This window comes from Capricornis sumatraensis, chromosome 15 (assembly GCF_032405125.1).
Source record: "Capricornis sumatraensis isolate serow.1 chromosome 15, serow.2, whole genome shotgun sequence".
Lineage (NCBI taxonomy): Eukaryota > Metazoa > Chordata > Mammalia > Artiodactyla > Bovidae > Capricornis > Capricornis sumatraensis.
In genome coordinates this window covers 69,383,951-69,402,724 of record NC_091083.1, presented here as the reverse complement: position 1 = coordinate 69,402,724, position 18,774 = coordinate 69,383,951, and the positions used below count along the sequence as shown (strand labels likewise).

Here is an 18,774-nt window from a genome sequence, read left to right as displayed (position 1 = left end):
GTATACACCAGAAACTGACACAGCATTGTAAATCAACTATGTGTGCATACATGCTCAGTCGCTTCAGTCATGTCCAACTCTTTGTGACCCTATTGACTGTAGTTCTCCAGGCTCTTCTGTCCATGGGACTCTCAGGGTAGAATACTGGAGTGGGTTGCCATGCCCTCCTCCAGGGGATCTTCCTGACCCAGGGATGGAACCTGAGGTTCTTATGCCTCCTGCATTGTCAAGATGGGTTCTTTACTACAAGTGCCACCGGGGAAGCCCGTGAATCAACTACGCTGCTGCTGCTGCTAAGTCGCTTCAGTCGTGTCTGACTCTGTGCAGCCCCATAGACAGCAGCCCACCAGGCTCCCCTATCCCTGGGATTCTCCAGGCAAGAACACTGGAGTGGGTTGCCTTTTCCTTCTCCAATGCATGAAACTGAAAAGTGAAAGTGAAGTCGTTCAGTTGAGTCCAACTCTTCATGACCCCATGGACTGCAGCCTCCCAGGCTCCTCTGCCCATGGGATTTTCCAGGCAAGAGTACTGGAGTGGGTTGCCATTGCCTTCTCCCTAAATCAACTATACCTAAGTAAAAAGTATATAAGTGAAAGGAATTTTGCAAATTGGTTGTTAAATACAGCTATTAGAAGAATTAAATTTTGTATACTTGAAATAAAGTATATTAAAAACAAAACTCATCATTTCCTAATTATTTTCCTTTATTTTACCATTGTCTGTGCTTTTGTGGTAGCTTGTATCTACTGTATATGAATGGTGGAAATATTATATCATGCTGTGCTACTACACATCTCTTCCCCGTAACATTGGTAGCTTGATTTGGCTGCAAATGGAATATTTATACCATAGAGTCAGCAAATGCTACAAACCAGGGCTTGACTTATTGCTTTGTTATTGTGTAAATTTAATGTTGGAAATAATGTTAATCGAGATTAAACTTAAAAATATATTGCATCTGTAAATTTTACGTTATAAATAGCACAGAAACTTGAAAATATTTGTGTTGTGTTTGAAAATTATCTAATTCAGAAAAGAAGTTACTTTTAAAGTTTCAGTTACATGTTTATTGTTGTTTTTCAGTCCCTAAGTCATGTCCCGCTCTTTTCGACCCCATGGACTGCAGCACGCTAGGCTCCCCTGTCCTCTATTATCTCCTTTGCTTAAATTCAATTCCATTGAGTCAGTGATGCTATCTAACCATCTCACCCTCTTCCGCCTCCTGCTCCTTTTGCCTTCAATCTTTCCCAGCATCAGGGTCTTTTCCAGTGAGTTAGTTCTTCGCATCAGGTGGCCAAAGTATTGGAGCTTCAGCTTCAGCATGGGTCCTTCCGATGAATATTCAAGACATTTTAGTAGAAGGATAATGATGATAAACAATATCATTAATAAGTGATGATAGATGGTACGGTGTGATAAGAATAAAGAAAAAGTAGGAAAGGGTAAAGGGGGCTGAGACAGGGGCAGTGTTCTGTCTCAGTCTCTTTTATCAGTGGAGTAGTATCTTTTACCTATCCGTTCACTTCTCATGAGACTGACAATATGTTAGGTACTGAGGATGAAACCACAGAAATATGTTTCAGAGGCTCCGAAGAGCCCCAGTTCTTTATGTCTCAACACAGAAAGAATTGACTGAGAGGCAATGTTATAAATAAGAAGTGATTTATTAGAATAGGATGCTTGTGAGGTTTACAAGCAGATGGGCAGGAGGGTGCAGAGCTCAGAACGTACTGCCCTACAGTTTTATACTCAAAGGAAATGTGGGAAGGGGGAGAAGACCATCTTCTCCCTCATTCTTTAGTGGACATCAGACTTCCATCATCAGCTCCTCCTCCTCTGTATCAGGTGGGGGAGTTTTCTCATCTCTACGTGTTCAAACTGAGACTGTCATGGTACAGTGAAAATGAGCAAAAAGATGGTAATGAACCCCATAAATGGTAAATCAGCTCAGGTTTCAGTATAATGTCACCTTATCCCTTTTTTAGTGTGTGCAGAGGAGCATGAAATAGGAATCATTAACTTACTGACCTCATTGGACAGGATGTGGGTCTCATTCCACTATTGTGCATGGGTATACCTCATGCTTCTATTGCACAGGTTTCTGGTGGTGTTTTTTTTTTTTTATGTTCATGTTTGCTTTTATTTAAAATTGTTTGATTTTAAAAGGTGTAGCATGTGGAGCACTGTGTTTGTTCGACTCTGGCTGATATATGTTATTACCGGTTGACTTTGAGTAAATTGCCATCTTGTTTGCTTAGAAAAAGAAAGATGAGCTAATTGAATGAAAACACCATACGAAGGATTACAACAGTCCATTTTCTCTATTTGAAATATGTCAACATTGAAATATGAATTTAAAAGTACTATATGGAAAATATAGCAAAGATTAAAATGCTTCCTGAAGATATCTTTTGTTTAAAATATGGTAACTTACATGCAAGATATCATATTAATTTTAGGTACACATTTTATATTTCAGAAGAAAGTGAACCTAATATTCATAAAGTTGTTTTTTTGGTTTTTTTGGCCGTGCTGCATCTTCGCTGCAGGGTGTGGACTTTCTTTAGTTGCTATGCATGGGGGCTCCTCGTGCTGTGTTGCAAGGGCTTCTCTAGTTGCAACACATGTGCTTAGTTGCCCCGCAGCATGCAGGAACTTAGTTCCCAGACCAGGGATGGAACCTGCATCCCCTGCATTGGAAGGTGGATTCTTAACCACTGGACCACCAGGAAAGTTCCCTGCTGCACAGTTTTGTTGCTCAGCTTTGTTCTTGGTTTTGTTGTAAGTAAACCTGCTTTCCTGAGTGACTGTTAACTTAGGGGTCTCCCATAGTTTTTCCATTACTTATGATTCCTTAGTGGGATTACCTATTTAATCACTTACTTTGTCCCTTTACTCTGTCCATATCAAATATACAACTGTGACCATGTCAACAAGATTTCTTCCCTTGTGGAGTTTATAGTCTGATGGGAGGTGTTAGTAAACAAACACACATGAGCTTGATAATTGTAAGTAATAATTAAATACTATGCAAGAAATGAACAAATAAATATGAGACTGGGTAGGGAGAAGCTACCTAATCTAGATTGGTGATCAATAAATGCCTCTCTGAGAAGGGGACATTTAAACTTTCACTTGAGTGATGAGACAGAAGCTGTCCTGAAAAACTGATTTTTCCAATCCCCTCTTCATTCCTAGGATCTGTAGTCAAGAAGAAGTAGTGATGCATTGTGCTTCTGACAGTGATTCGGGAAGTGTGGATTTGCAGCTGGGCAACTTAGAGGATATTAAAAAGCAACCAAGTAGCCTTGAACTTACAGGTGAAATGGGGGAAAGATAAAGGAGTGGGGCTGGGAACAGGGAATCTCTTGTCAAGTGACGTTTCAGGATGACCAGCTGTCAACTAGATTTTGACAGAGAGTTTGATCCCTGACCTTGGAATGTGATTGGTAAAATGAGATGATACATTATTCTAGGTATATAGAAATCTAAACTTGGTCCTGAAATAGATCATCCTAAAGGCTTATACAGAGTCTAAGTGCTAGAAGGATTCTGAGAAGGGAGAGGCAGATGTGGATGGTTGCTGGATTGGGTTACAGCATAACTATCTTTCATTTATTCTACAAACATTTATTGAGGACCAGTTGCTGGGCATACAACAATGAACAGGGCCAATGTGACCCCTGCCCTCATAGTGCTTTTTGAAAATGACTCCCAAAAAGTAAACAGACAACAAACAAAGTAATTACAAGTTGTAGTAAGCACTATGAAAAAGTCAAACAGCTACAGTGTGTTTGAGGAACTACATTCATTCACTTGTACATACATTCAACAAATATTTATTGAAGCCCTACTGTTCTCTCAACACTGATCTAGCTATAGAACAGTGTACTTATAAACAAATGATTGGAGCTCAGTATAATGTGTGTGATTAAGGGTTGGGGAGGAAGAAATAAGCAGACAGAGAAAGGTTTATTAGCAGCTTAGAGGATACTTAGCCAAAATGGGCAAAGAGGGGATTCAGGAAAGGGATCCTGGAGTCGAGCTCTGATGGATGAGTAGGGGTTAGCTAGGCAAAGAGAGGAAGGGAAGGTGGGGAAAGGAAGAAGAAACAGGCAGGCAGAAGGAAAACCTGTGCAAAGATCATAAGTGAACAGGAACATAGGCTTCCAAGGGACGACAGACACGTGGCAGGAAGTGGGAGAAATGTACAGAGGACAGTAGTCAGGAAACCACTCAGCAAACAAAAGTAGACAAACCTTCAGCTGATAGGTATGTTAGGGAGGAGCTAGGAAGGCTGTTTGCCCAATAGGAATAAGGAATTTGGAATCAGAAATGGAGGAAGCAAGGATATAAAATAACCTGAATCTAGGAAAGCCCAAAGGAAAACGCTATGTTCCTCACTGGCAATAAAATTATTGTATTTCCTCAATTATAAGATACACATCGTCACATTGCATCATTTCTAATCATGATATATTTATTTTATGATCACTGTAATTGGTATCATAGTGTTCCTTTTTTCCTGAAAAGTTTGTGTATTAAACAGAATTCGTGTACTTTATAATCTTAAAAACTACATGAAGAGGAAAATGATGCCAGCAGAATCCTTGTCACTCAATAAAGAAGGTTGTTATCATCCCCATTTTGGAAATGTAGAAACAGGCCCAGAGAAACGAAGGTTGCATAAAGTCAGAAAGCTAGAAAGAGGCAGAACCAGGATGTGAGCCTAGGCAGACTCTGGAGCCTGTGCTCTTAAAGTGTTAGGTTGGCCCAAAAGTTCATTCAGATGTTTCCATAAGATGGTATGGAAAAACCCAAACTAACTTTTTGGCCAACCCACTGTATCTCAGGTCAAGAAGGAGACACCTCAAGCACTTACTTACTCAGCTACCTGCTCCATTTGGAAAGAGATCATCAGCACAAGAGGCCACTGTATTTTAAAATCTAGTCACTGCAGGGTCAAAGACTTCTGGATTTACAGAAGAATATCTACCATTGAAGTGCTTACTGTGGGCCACACACTGGGAGAGTCTTCTGTATGTACTACCTCACTCAGTCCCCAACAATAACCGTGTTTTATTGGTGAGGAATCTAAGCTTCTAAGAGACAGACTAATTTTTTTTTTAATTTTTTTTTAAATTTTAAAATCTTTAATTCTTACATGTGTTCCCAAACATGAACCCCCCCTCCCACCTCCCTCCCCATAACATCTCAGTGGGTCATCCCCATGCACCAACCCCAAGCATGCTGTATCCTGCGTCAGACATAGACTGGCGATTCAATTCTTACATGATAGTATACATGATAGAATGCCATTCTCCCAAATCATCCCGCCCTCTCCCTCTCCCTCTGAGTCCAAAAGTCCGTTATACACAGCTGTGTCTTTTTTCCTGTCTTGCATACAGGGTCGTCATTGCCATCTTTCTAAATTCCATATATATGTGTTAGTATACTGTATTGGTGTTTTTCTTTCTGGCTTACTTCACTCTGTATAATCGGCTCCAGTTTCATCCATCTCATCAGAACTGATTCAAATGAATTCTTTTTAACGGCTGAGTAATACTCCATTGTGTATATGTACCACAGCTTTCTTATCCATTCATCTGCTGATGGACATCTAGGTTGTTTCCATGTCCTGGCTATTATAAACAGTGCTGCGATGAACATTGGGGTACATGTGTCTCTTTCAATTCTGGTTTCCTCGGTGTGTATGCCCAGCAGTGGGATTGCTGGGTCATAAGGTAGTTCTATTTGCAATTTTTTAAGGAATCTCCACACTGTTCTCCATAGTGGCTGTACTAGTTTGCATTCCCACCAACAGTGTAGGAGGGTTCCCTTTTCTCCACACCCTCTCCAGCATTTATTGCTTGCAGATTTTTGGATCGCAGCCATTCTGACTGGTGTGAAGTGGTACCTCATTGTGGTTTTGATTTGCATTTCTCGAGACAGACTAATTTAATGAATGTCATATAGCTAGTAAGTGGTAGAGCCAGGATTCAAACTAGTCTCAGACTGAGAAAAATCCATGCTCTTATATCCCTCCTTCCTCATCCCAACCTTAAAGGTGTTTGTAGTTTAGGAGGCCCTTGGAGAACATTGGAGGCTGTTGGCCCTTGGAGGCCTTGGAGAAGGAAATGGCAACCCACTGTCGTACTCTTGCCTGGAGAATCCCATGGACGGAGGAGCCTGTTAGGTTACAGTCCATGGGGTCACGAAGAGTCAGACACGACTGAGCGACTTCACTCACTCACTGGAGAACATTGGATTTGTAACTGAGAAAACTGAGACTCAGGAGGGGAAGAGACTTGTCCCGGGTTGCAGAGGAAATAGGAAGGGTAAGAACAGGACCTATCTATCTTGATGTCCAGGGGTTCTCCCCACTAAACTGTATGACTTCACACAGTACAGAGGCAACATCCAATGTCTTTCTTTCCATGTTAGACTCGGACATCTCAGAAATCCCCGGACTCCCCAGGGAATCCCTCACAGACACCTCCAGACATCTGACCCACCAAGGCCCCCTCGGTGAAGTCGTTGTTGAGCAGCTGATCCAATCCATCCAGAAGTGTTTTAATGGTGAACTAAAGGTACGCACAAGCAATCTTCCAAGTCATTCCAATTATTCATCTACCAAATATCTTAAATTTTTTTTATATAGAACGTTTAAACTATAGGCTATAAAATTGATTTATATGTATACTGTCAACTGAAAAAAAAAAAAACATAACCTGCAAATGAAGAGTTCAGCTTTTTCAGAAGTGTTACTAAGGACTAAAGGGCTTCCCTGGTGGCTCAGAGTCTGCCTGCAATGTGAGAGACCCAGGTTAGATCCCTGGGTTGGGAAGATGCCCTAAAGAAGAGAATGGCAACCCACTCTAGTATTCTTACCTGGAGAATTCCATGGACAAAGGAGCCTGGAGGGCTACAGTCCCTGGGCTCACAAAGAGTCAGATAGGACTGAGCGGCTAAGGACTGGAATGACAGTCTTTCAGATAGCTCTGAGGGACTGTTGGTAAGGGAGGAGTCAGGATAAAAAGGAGTTTTTGATGGGGAAAAAAAAAAAACTGTGTAGTGAAGGCACCGAAAGATGGACTGCTAATCCCAAAAGCAGACATTTCAAATTAATCATTTTAGTGCATGTGAGAAGGTACGGAGCAGCTCCAGTGGCTGATGGCTTGACAGGCGCAGCACCGTTTGTTCACTGAAATGGCAGGTGCCATTCTTTATCCACAATATTTTTATATTTGTGTTTTGTATTTATAATAAATATATTTACATATTCTTCTAAATTATTTTTATGTTTATAATCATGTTTATAAAAATTTTAAATTTCCTATAAAAACAAAGAAAACTGTAATAAAAGGTACAGGTTAATCTTCCCTAATCCCCTCAAGATTTAAGTTATCTTAGTTTTCCTCCTAAGATAACTTCTGTTAACATTTTGGTGTATGTATTTTCAGACTTTTTCTTGTGCGTACAAATGCATGTAATTATAGAAAAGCACACATCAGAGATAGTGGGAGAAAAAAGAAATTTCTTGGTCAATAACTATAAATCTGTATTATCCTACTTAATAATGGAGGATTCATTATTTAAGTGAAACATTCATTCATTCTGTGGGAGCATATAATAAAAGAATTTGTCTTGAGCTGGGGGTAAAGGGAGGCATTCCTGAGGAAGTATCCTATCAGCTCAAGTCTAAGGAATGAATAGGAGAAAGTAGGAGAAGTTAAAATTGGAGGGTTGATCTCTGAGTTGGGAGGATCCGCTGGAGGAGGACATGGCAACCCACTCCAGAATCCTTGCCTGGAGAATCCCATGGGCAGAGGAGCGTGGTGAGCTACAGTCCATAGGGTTGCAGAGAGTCGGACACAACTGAAGTGACACCACACACACACGCACGTTCCAGAAATAGGAAATGAAACATTTAACAGCTTTGTGGCAGAAAGGGTCAGAGAATGTCTGATGAGCTCGGAGAAGCCTGGCACGTCTAAACCAGTGTCCAAGGTCTCTGCCGTTTGTCAGCAGACACTTGGGTCATTTCCATGTTCACGTGTGCTCAGCGGTGTCTGACTCCTTTCGACCCCGTGGACTGCAGCCCACCAGGTTCCTCTGTCCATGGAGTTCTCCAGACAAGAGTCCTGGGTGGGTTTCCATTTCCTATTCCAAGGGAGCTTTTCGGCCCATGGATTGAACTCATGTCTCTTGCATCTCCTGCATTGGCAGGCAGATTCTTTACCACTGTGCCATCTATCTAACTGGGAATAATGCTGCAGTGAATATGGGAGTACAGATACCTCTCTGAGATCCAGTTTTCATTCCCCTTGAATATATGTGCACAGATGTTGGGGTTTGTGAAAATTCAACAAGTTTTATATTTTCTCTATGGATAATGCCAGTAAAAAAAATTTTTTTAAGACTTAAAGCCAGAGTGTTGGTCTTCACTTTTGACTTGGACTTTTCTTTGTACTTCATGTCAGTAGGACTTTCTAAAGGATTTCTTTTTAATTAATAAAGAGCTTGGATTACTGCAGTGAATTGGGGGAAAAAAAAAAAAAAAGCCCATTCCCTGCCCTGACCTAAATCCACAGCCAGTCAGGGTAATAGATGAGTAAGAAGGCAACTTTATCACAGTATCACAAATACCACGTTAGCAATATATACATGTAATTTATGGATACACTTAGAAGGGTACTTGACCCAACTTCAGGAGAGAATGCATGATCTAAGTCTTAAAGCATATATAGGTTTCAGTCTGTAAACAAAAAGTATAGACAAGTGAGAAGGCAGAAAGGCCCAAAAGCAAGAAAGGGCAGCATGAAACTTAACTGGGCTAAAATTCAGTATGCTACCAGACAAGGTGGAAGATGAAATGGCAGAGATTAGCTGCGGTCACTTTGAGAAGGGCCTTGACTTTAATGGGTGCTGTTGAAAAGAGTATCAGTAGAGAGAGAGTTACCTGATCAAATTTGCATTTTATGACATGAAACTGGTAATAGCTGGGTGAATAGATTCAGTTCAGTTCAGCTCAGTCTCTCAGTGGTGTCCAGCTCTCTGCAACCCCATGAATTGCAGCACGCCAGGCCTCCCTGTCCATCACCAACTCCTGGAGTTCACCCAAACTCATGTGCATCAAGTTGGTGATGCCATCTAGCCATCTCATCCTCTGTCATCCCCTTCTCCTCCTGCCCCCAATCCCTCCCAGCATCAGAGTCTTTTCCAATGAGTCAATTATTCACATGAGCTGGCCAGAGTATTGGAGTTTCAGCTTTAGCATCATTCCTTCCAAAGAACACCCAGGACTGATCTCCTTTAGGATGGACTAGTTGGATCTCCTTGCAGTCCAAGGGACTCTCAAGAGTCTTCTCCAACACCACAGTTCAAAAGCATCAATTCTTTGGCACTCAGCTTTCTTCACAGTCCAACTCTCACATCCATACATGACCACTGGAAAAACCATAGCCTTGACTAGATGGACCTTTGTTGGCAAAGTAATGTCTCTGCTTTTCAATATGCTATCTAGTTTGGTGATAACTTTCCTTCCAAGAAGTAAGCGTGTTTTAATTTCATGGCTGCAGTCACCATCTGCAGTGATTTTGGAGCCCAAAAAAATAAAGTCTGACACTGTGTCCACTGTTTCCCCATCTATTTTAGAAGGGGACAAAACTGGAGCACAGCAACCCAATGTAGGCTTGTTCTACTGATACAGGTGATAGAAAATCAGGACATTGCTATATGTTGCTACTATTGCCACTTGCTATCTAGAGGGCTTATACCAATTTATACCATCTACATGTAGGCGAGAAAAGACTGGAAGAAATTTTCTCATGACATGTAGAATTATTGGTGTCTTTTGCTTTCTTCTTAACACCTTATTTTTTCAAAGTTTGTATGATAGATATTGCTTTTATAATCAGAAAAGGAAACAATACAAAAGATTTTATTCTTCAAATCAGAACTTGTATTTTAATAGAAAACAGAGACTCAAAATAATGAATTTTTAATGACAGCAGGAGAGCTGGACGTAACGGTATCAGAGGTCACCTTTAAGAAACAGAAAACAGGGAGGGCTTCCCTGGTGGCTCAGACAGTAAAGAATCTGCCTGCAATGTGGGAGACCTGGGTTCGATTCCTGGGTTGGGAAGATCCCCTGGAGGAGGGCATGGCAACCCACTCCAGTATTCTTGCCTAGAGAATCCCCATGGACAGAGGAACCCGGCAGGTCTGTCCATGGGGTTGCAAAGAGTCGGACACGACTGAGCGACTAAGCACACAGCACACGGACAGGGAAGGTGGGTGGAGATGCAGACTAACGGTGGATAGAGCCATCATCGAGTACTTAGTAAAATCTAGCTGAGAGGGAAAATGAAGACCCAAACTCAGGCAGGGCCACTGGCCGAGGAATTTTATTCCTCTGCAACTTCTTTGTTCCTTGTAATAAAATGCTAATCTTGGGTTGGATGAGATGTCAGTCGTTTAAAACATTCCAAGAAGCTTTTCAAAAGCCTTTGACAGTTATCAAATGAGATTATAATGTAGAATTGTGTTTTTATCATTTTCCCACAAACTCAGAGTCAACTTCAGAAGCTGACAGCCCTGAGATCTTTGTCTTCTCTCAGCCGAACTTTACCTTCTGATGAAACCATGGAATCGTTCATTCACAGCCACATAGCAGACATTGTGCGTCTGCTAAGTGTAAGTATTATGGCCTGATCCCAGATTATTGGGACCAGGCAAATTCTATGACAACAAAGTTTTTAGTGGTTTCATCTATGTTATCAGTTCCCTCAACTTCTTTTTCATATCAGTATTTCTGCATAGAGGAGAAATACCCAGGGTACTCCACTAAGAGAATCAGCCTTGAAAACCAATTAAAAGAGCAGCAGTAAGGGAAGGAACAGCATTTAAATAGGCAAGCAGTACTGAGGCAGATTCTATAACCAAATGCCTAGGTTCAGTGCCGCTTCTGCCTCTTTCTAGCTGTGTGACTTTGGGAAAGTACTGCACTTCTCCGTGCCTTAGGATTCTCATCTACAAAATGAGAATAGCTGTATCTATTGGAGTGGCCAAAAATTTTGTTTGGATTTTTCCATACGATGTTATGAAGTTTTGGGCCAACCCAGTACTTTACATAGATACTGAGAGCATTAAATAAATAAATGCCAGCAGCAGAACACAGTACCTAACACATATTTTGCATTTGAGACACATGATGGTATCCTTTTTATTGTTGTCCTGTTTGTATTTAACTCTAGCCACACTCTGCCACTAACTCATTCATTCACTGCCTTGTTATGTACTTGACAGTTCCAGTGCCGTAGTAACTGAGGCCACAAAGATATAATCTCTGTTCCTGCAGCCAATCAAGTGTCACCGAGACTATAACAAAAGTTTAAATAAGTCTAGTAAGGGCGCAGAGGAGTAAGTGAGTGGTCTGTTCCATGTCAAAGAATCCAGATGCACTTAGACAAGCACTTAACTTTTTAAAAAAATTTTTTTAATTGAAGGAAAATTGCTTTACAGAATTTTGTGGTTTTCTGTCATACATCAACAAGAATCAGCCATAGGTACACCCATAGGTACACAGATTTGTAAGGCTGATTAGATTGATGATTAGTTTTCAGAACTGAAGGCTAACCTGCTAATGGGTTTGTTAAGTGGTAGGCATGGTAAAGAATCCACCTTTCAGTGCAAGAGCCACAGGAGACATGGGTTCAATTCCTGGGTTGAGAAGGTCCCCTGGAGGAGGAGATGGCAACCTACTCCAGTATTCTTGCTTGAGAAATCCCATGGACAGAGGATCCTGGCAGGCTACAGTCCATGGGGAACCAAAGGGCCAGACACAACTGAGTGAGTGAGGCCATAGGCACGCCAGACTATATCAAAGATCTTCTGTATCCAGAACATTGTGGTGCTTTGAAAAGAATACAAATTTCCTGGAAGGGTTATTCCTTGCCCTTCAAGAGTTTACAGTTTAGTTTGGAAGTGACTACACCTCCTAAGTAGGTTGAGAAAAGTTCCAAGTAATAGATCAAGTAGAACAGAATGATATGATGCAGATTTAAGGGTGAGTGAACTTGGCTCTACTCCATGGAAAGAGAGTTATATGCATCCATAGGACTCAGCCAAAATGGCATGATTCCACAGTCCCACCTCTACAAAAATTGGCAGCAGTGAGTTGACACATATTTCAACCAGTCAGCTCAGAAGATCCACAAGCAAAAGCACGCTGAATTTCCCCATGCTTTGCACCTGAATCTGTCCAGCCAGTAGCAAAATACCTACTGTCAGACATCAACCCAAGTTTAGGCTGGCAAGGGGTTCAGCCCTGAAGAGTTAAGGAGAGTCAGTGTCCACCAGGAAACTCCAGGGGTCAGTACATCTTTGTTCAAGACCATGTGCAGGAGCTAAAAGAGTTCTGAGGAGAAAATCAGGGTCATTCTAAAGAAAGAAGTTTCATGGCTTTTCAGTCTCCAAATAAAAAGAGCAAAGGAAGCTGAGAGCAGAATATGGAAAAGAAGGGGGACAAGACTCTTACAGTACTTCACCAGAGAAGATTTACAAATAAGCACATGAAAACATGCTCCATCGCTATGATTAGGAAAAAGCAAATTAAAACCACAAGAGGGACTTCCCTGGTGGTCCAGTGGCTAAGATGCCACATTCCTAATGTAGATGCTTGGGTTCAATCCCTGTTCAGGGAACTAGATCCCACATGCTGCAACTGAGAGTCTACATGCCGCAACTAAGACCCAGCACAGCCAAATAAAGAAATAATACATATTTTTTAAAAAACACAATGAGATTCAGCTGTACACCAACTAGACTGGCTAAAATGAAAAGAAAGGTGATACCGAATGTTAGTGAGGAGTATGTGGCACGACTAAGACTCCCATGTACCCCACAGCCATTTTGGAAACCTGGCAGTTTCTTAAAAAGTTAAATATATACTTACCACAGTGATAGTGATAGTGAAGCCGCTCAGTCGTGTCCAACTCTTGGTGACCCCGGGGACTGTAGCCCACCAGGCTCCTCAGTCCATGGGATTCTCCAGGCAAGGATACTGGAGTGGGTTGCCATTTCCTTTTCCGGGGGATCTTCCCAACCCAGGGATCAAACCCAGGTCTCCCACATTGCAAGCAGACGCTTTAACCTCTGAGTCAATATGACCCAGCAATTCCATTCCTAGGTAAAATGAAGCATATGTCCATACAATGACTTGTACACCAGTGTTTTATAGCTCTATTTGTTTAGAAACTAAACACTGGAAACAACCCAAAGATCCATCAACAGGTGAGTGGATCAACCAGTTTTGGTATATCCATACAATGGAATACTACTCAGCAATGAAAATGGATGAACTGTTAATACATTGTACAACTTGGATGAATCTCAAAATAATTATACTAAGTGAAAGAAGCCAGATAGAAAGAGAATATACCCTGTGATTCCATGAAATTCTGGAAAATTAAGACTTATCTATAGTGATATCACATCAGTGCTTTCCTGGAGGTGGGAGTAGAGTGGGGACAGGCAGGAGGGAGAATTTACAAGGTAGCACAAGAGAACTTTTGGGAGTGATCCATATCCTGATTGTGGTGATGATTCCATGCATACATACCTATGTCCAAAATCATTAAACTGTACACTTTAAATATTTACAGTTTATTTTATGTCGGTTACTTAAAAAAAGATGTAAACAATATGTGGAGAACTTTAATAGAAAAGAGAAGAACTACAGTGACAATCAGGATATAAAGTAATGACAAGATTTGAATGAAATTAATCCAGATAGATCTCCTGATCTGATCTTAAAAGGAAGTGATAAATAGGATTGAAAGAAAGAACCAGTGAGTAGGGGCTTTGAGGGGTAAATTAGGATCTGGCTATGCAAAGTAGTAATCCTGAGTTATGGTAGAATTATTCATAACCCTGGGGGCTTCTCTTCTCGTGGGATGCAGGCTAACTTGCCTCAAAGGCATTTGGGATCTTAGTTCTCCAACCCATGTCCCCTGCATTGCAAGGTGGATTCCTAACCAGTGGATAACCAGAAACGTCCTCCTGTTGCAGAATTTTAATGTAGCTGGACTTGTCCATAATTCCTCTTAGTTTTCCTCTGGCAGCTTGAGACTCCACCCTAATTCTACCTCGAGGTCCTCCACAAAACCCTACTACTATGCCATCTGGTAGAGAGTATACTCAACATTGAAGAAGCACTGTGTTACTTGAGCAGCAAGGTAAGAAATGGATGAGAGTGATGTTTTAGGAAGACTCTTCTATGATATGCATAATGCATGCTCAAGGAATACGGAGGACAGGCAGTTCACTGTAGACTGAACTAATAAGAAAATAATCTGTCCTGTTGTCCACGTGAGAGTTTGAGCTCCCTGAAGCAGAAGGATGAAGAGGAAAGGGACCTGTTTTAGGAATCAAAGGACTCAGTTTCTAGTTCTAGTTCTGTCAAGCACAACCTTGTGGTTTTAGACAAACCACTTTGCTTCTCTGAACCTCTAGCTCCACTTGGAAAATGGAGATAGTAATATCTGTATGGCTTTCATTAAGACCTTTGAAACAAATGTCTCATTTTGTTAAGATTGGTTAAGATTCTCCTTGAGGGAAGCAACGAAGATCAACTCTGGCTCACTTACGTTAAAAACAAAGGGACGGGGACTTCCCTGGTGGTCCAGTGGCCTCCCCAACCCAATGCAAGGGGCCCAGGTTCAACCTGGTCGGGGAGCTGGATCCCACATGCCACAGCTAAGAGTTCTCATGCCACAACAAAGAGCTGGCACAGCCAAATAATTACATATAAAATTAAAACCAACAAAGGACACTGGAATATCTCGCTTAGAGTCTAAGCAAGATGTTTACCTATCAAGCCTCCAAAAGAGCCCATTCCAGGACACCTCCAGGAGTCTCAAAGGCAGGGACTGCTCCGCCATCACTATGACCCTAACCTCTCGCAGCTCCCAATCTGTCCGTGTCCGTCAGTCCTTAATTCCACATTCTGGAGGAGAGAGTCTGCTTGGCCCAAGCTGGGTCTCTTCTCCACTTCTGCATCAATCGGGCGTGTCAGGGGGCAGCATGGTATCATGAGGCCATGACTTCTGGGCATCCCTCCCTCCCTGTGTATTAGAGGCAGCTCCCAGAAAAAGGGTGAGTGCTGTGATTTGGATAGTCACCCCGGGAGGTCCCTGCTACACAAATACTTTACAATCAAAAAGCCTCTCAGCTTCTGAGTCCACATAGTGGTTAGCATAATTATGAATATATAATAAGCCATTCATACCTTACGGATTTAAGAAAAGAAAAGACATAGTGGGTGAAGTAAGTTAGAGAAAGACAAAAGGTACAAATATGTGGAATCTATAAAAGAATAAAAAATAACTTATTTAAAAAACAAGTAGAATCACAGATACAGAAAACAAACTTATGGTATCAGAGGGTAAAAGGGAAGAGGGATAAATTGGAAATACACCATAAATACACTATATAAATACATAAATACACTATATAAAATAGATAACTATTAAGAACCTACTGAGGGAATTCTACTCAATACTCTATAATGACCTGTATGGGAAAAGGAGTGGAGATATATATGTATGTGTGTGTGTGTGTGTGTGTGAGTGTGTGTGTGTATAACTGATTCACTTTGCTGTACACCTGAAACTAACACAACACTATAAATCAACTATTCTGCAATTTAAAAAAAATTTTTTTTAAAAGATTATTCTGACAGAAGTGGTCAGGTAGATTGAAATCAGAACTGCAGGCCTGGTGTTTTAGCTAAAAAGCACTGCCTTCATCCACGTGGGAGTGGCTACAGGAATATGTAGGAATATGGGTACAGGGATGGAGAGTCAGAATCTGTGCAAAGCAGGAAGGGGCTATCACTGTGATAGATTGGACATGGGAAGTAAATAGAGGAGAGAAACCACACATCGTCTCTCTTACAAGCCTGGGAAAGGATGCCGTCCTCAGTAATTGGAGGCAGAGGAGTCCTGTCCTTTGCATGGGAGAATGATGAGCTCACCTTTTAACACCCAAATGCCAGGTTGTCCCTGTGACCTTAGTGATGATGCTCTTGAGAGAAGTAGATCTGAGTGAGTAGAGGCCGACTGTCAGCCTGAAGGCCAAGTCTGATGCTTTGTCCCTTCCAGATTGTGAACCATACAAATAAGTAAGAAAGCTCCATGAGGAAATCAGAAAGAAGAAGTAGTCCATCTGCGAGATCTGACCAGAGTTGGAAAGTGAGACGAGAAAAGAGAAAGAGAAAACTCAGAGAAGGGCACAAAAGAGAGCCCAGGCATGTTTGTTGAGCACCGCCTCCTGGGCACCGTCCTAAGTTCTAAATGAGATCTTTTGGGTGGCAGGCAAGAGAAACCTAAAAGGGGAGATCTATTCTTAGGATCACTGCATGTTCCCTAGAATCCTGTAATAGGAAGAGCATCTTGCTCCAGAAAGGAAATGAAACCACACACACACACAAAATAATTTCCTCATGCCCAATGAGAACATTCCCCCTCTTTTCCCTCTTTGTGTGCATTTCCAACTCCCTCCCTCTCCCTCCTCCTCCTCTTTCCTCTCCCCGCCTCCCACCTCTGTCCTGCCAAAATTTGCTCTTTTGGTTACCCCATCCATAGGGCAGTGCTCCCAAATTTGAAGTTTTCTCCTTTTCATAGACCAGCCAGCCAGAGATTGAGGCTCCTTGTCTCAGTTCAGCATTCCTAAGAGAGAGAATCTAGTGAGTTCACCTTGTGGTGTGTACTCCTAGACAGATGAGTTGTGGTTAGTGGAAACAAACTGCCTTAGCAGAAACATTGCTGTGTGTGGACTTCCCTGGTGGTCCAGTGGCTAAGACTTTGCGCTCCCAATGCAAGGGACACAGTTTGAATGCTGGTCAGGGAACTAGATCCCACGTGTCGCAACTAAGGATCCTGCATGCTGCTACTAAAGATCTTGCATGACACAATGAGGATTGAAAATCATGCTTGAGGCAGCGAAGACCTGGCACAGCCAAATACATAAATATTACAGAAACGTGGCTGTGGAACACCCACTGTTGATGGCCGAAGGCAGTTGCCAGAGAGGCTGGGTAGACGGTCCCGTAAGGAGGCCCCTACAACCGTTTACATCTGCTCTTCAGCTCAACTCCCTGAGATAGAGCTCATCTTCTCCATCCGGATAAGGAAACTCAGGCACAGGAAAGTTCAATATGACACACAGGGTCACAGAGAGCGAGAGAGTCAGAACCAGTGCTCAAACCCAGGTGTATCCAGCTCCAGAGCCTCTTTTTTTCCTACCACTCTGCAGGTTTATTTAGTAGTGCAAAGCTGCTTTCCCTCTGCCAGTTTGGAATCCGTGAAGTTATTTGTTTTCCAGGACAAGCAACTTAGAATAAGATTAGGCACTAGAGTAGAGATGGCTGGTTTAGTAGCAAGAAGAGTTAGGAAGCCTAAACTGGAAATAATCACTAGTCATGAAAATAATGACTAACAGACACTATCTCACAGTTGCTGAGGGCTACTTAGTATTATGGGCTTCCCAGTTGGCTCAGTGGGTAAAGAATCCAGCTGCAACACAGGAGATGTGGGTTTGATCCCAGGGTTGGGAAGATCCCCTGGAGGAGGGCATGGCAACCCACTCCATTATTCTTGCTTGAAAAATCCCATGGACAGAGATCCCTGACAGGCTACAGTCCGTAGGATTGCAAAGAGTTGGACACGACTGAAGCAACTGAGCACACACACACTGAGTATTATGAATTAGCTCATTTAATTCTCACAACCAACTTATGAAGGTAAATAGTACTGTTATCTTGTTTTACAGATAAGGAAACTGAGGTACAGGCAGTTATCTGCTCAAACAGCTAGTAAGAGGCAGAGCCAGGCCTCAGAGACTAAACTCCTAGCCTGGCCACAGTCCTGCTGCCAGCCCGGTGGAACCCAGGAGCAGGCCTACCAGAGGACCTGCCGTGGTTCTTCCAGGCCGTTCAGGGCTCCTGCCATCTGGCCTAATGGCTCGGCCCATTCTCGACTCTCTAAAGTTCTGTCCCTCTCAATGCAGACACTGGTGGAGGAGGAGCCCCTGCAGTCTCTCTTCAGCCCTGTGCTCCAGGAGGTCTTTATCACCATCACTGACTTCAGGTGAGGCCCGCATGCCCCCTCTGCGTGCATCTTGCTTCCTCATTGAGGGCCAGTGCCAGAGCCAACAGACGTGCTTCCTATTTTTAACTCCTGAAAACTATTTAGAAGAGAAGGGGAAGTCAGATCCATGTTTCTGTGTAAGAAGTTGGCTTTCATGTGTGTTCCCATCTGTATCTCAAAGACCTACTAGAACCTCTGTGGAGCTCAGTTGTGTCCAGAGTATATTCAGTGTAAAGGTATTCCCATATATGCTTCATGACAGCAGAAGTCCATGGCCTGAGAAATTTGGAAGGGCTGTCTGCTATTTACCTCTCCTAGAGATTAGTACGGCACGTTAACTGATTAAAGGTCCCAAGAAGTCCTGCAGTTAAAAGATTTTTAAACTTGGGTCTGCCCACCAGTCCCCAAACTCAAAACTAAAAAATAACAAGCATTCAGCACAACACACTTTGGAAAATTGTGGTTTGCCGTATCAGACTCTAGCAGGCTTCCTTCTGTGGTTGAACTGGAGGAAAGCTTGAGGAGTCACTCTTGTGGGTTGGGAAGGGAAAGGAAGGGACCAGGTTGGAGGCCCTGAGCCTGAAACTCCTCCTCTTAACCTTTGCGAGGCTTGTCCAGACAG

General features: G+C 42.3%; 1 protein-coding gene across 2 annotated transcripts in view; it reads left to right on the top strand.

The window, feature by feature from the left end:
- Positions 1-18,774, top strand: part of MROH8 (maestro heat like repeat family member 8) — a 59,267-nt gene that overhangs the window by 2,046 nt on the left and 38,447 nt on the right. For both annotated transcript variants that reach the window (XM_068986663.1, XM_068986664.1), the window contains exons 2-5: positions 3,199-3,320; positions 6,445-6,590; positions 10,576-10,698; positions 18,073-18,152. In XM_068986663.1, coding sequence (XP_068842764.1) covers positions 3,199-3,320; positions 6,445-6,590; positions 10,576-10,698; positions 18,073-18,152 — 471 coding nt within the window. The remainder of the gene's footprint in view (positions 1-3,198; positions 3,321-6,444; positions 6,591-10,575; positions 10,699-18,072; positions 18,153-18,774) is intronic.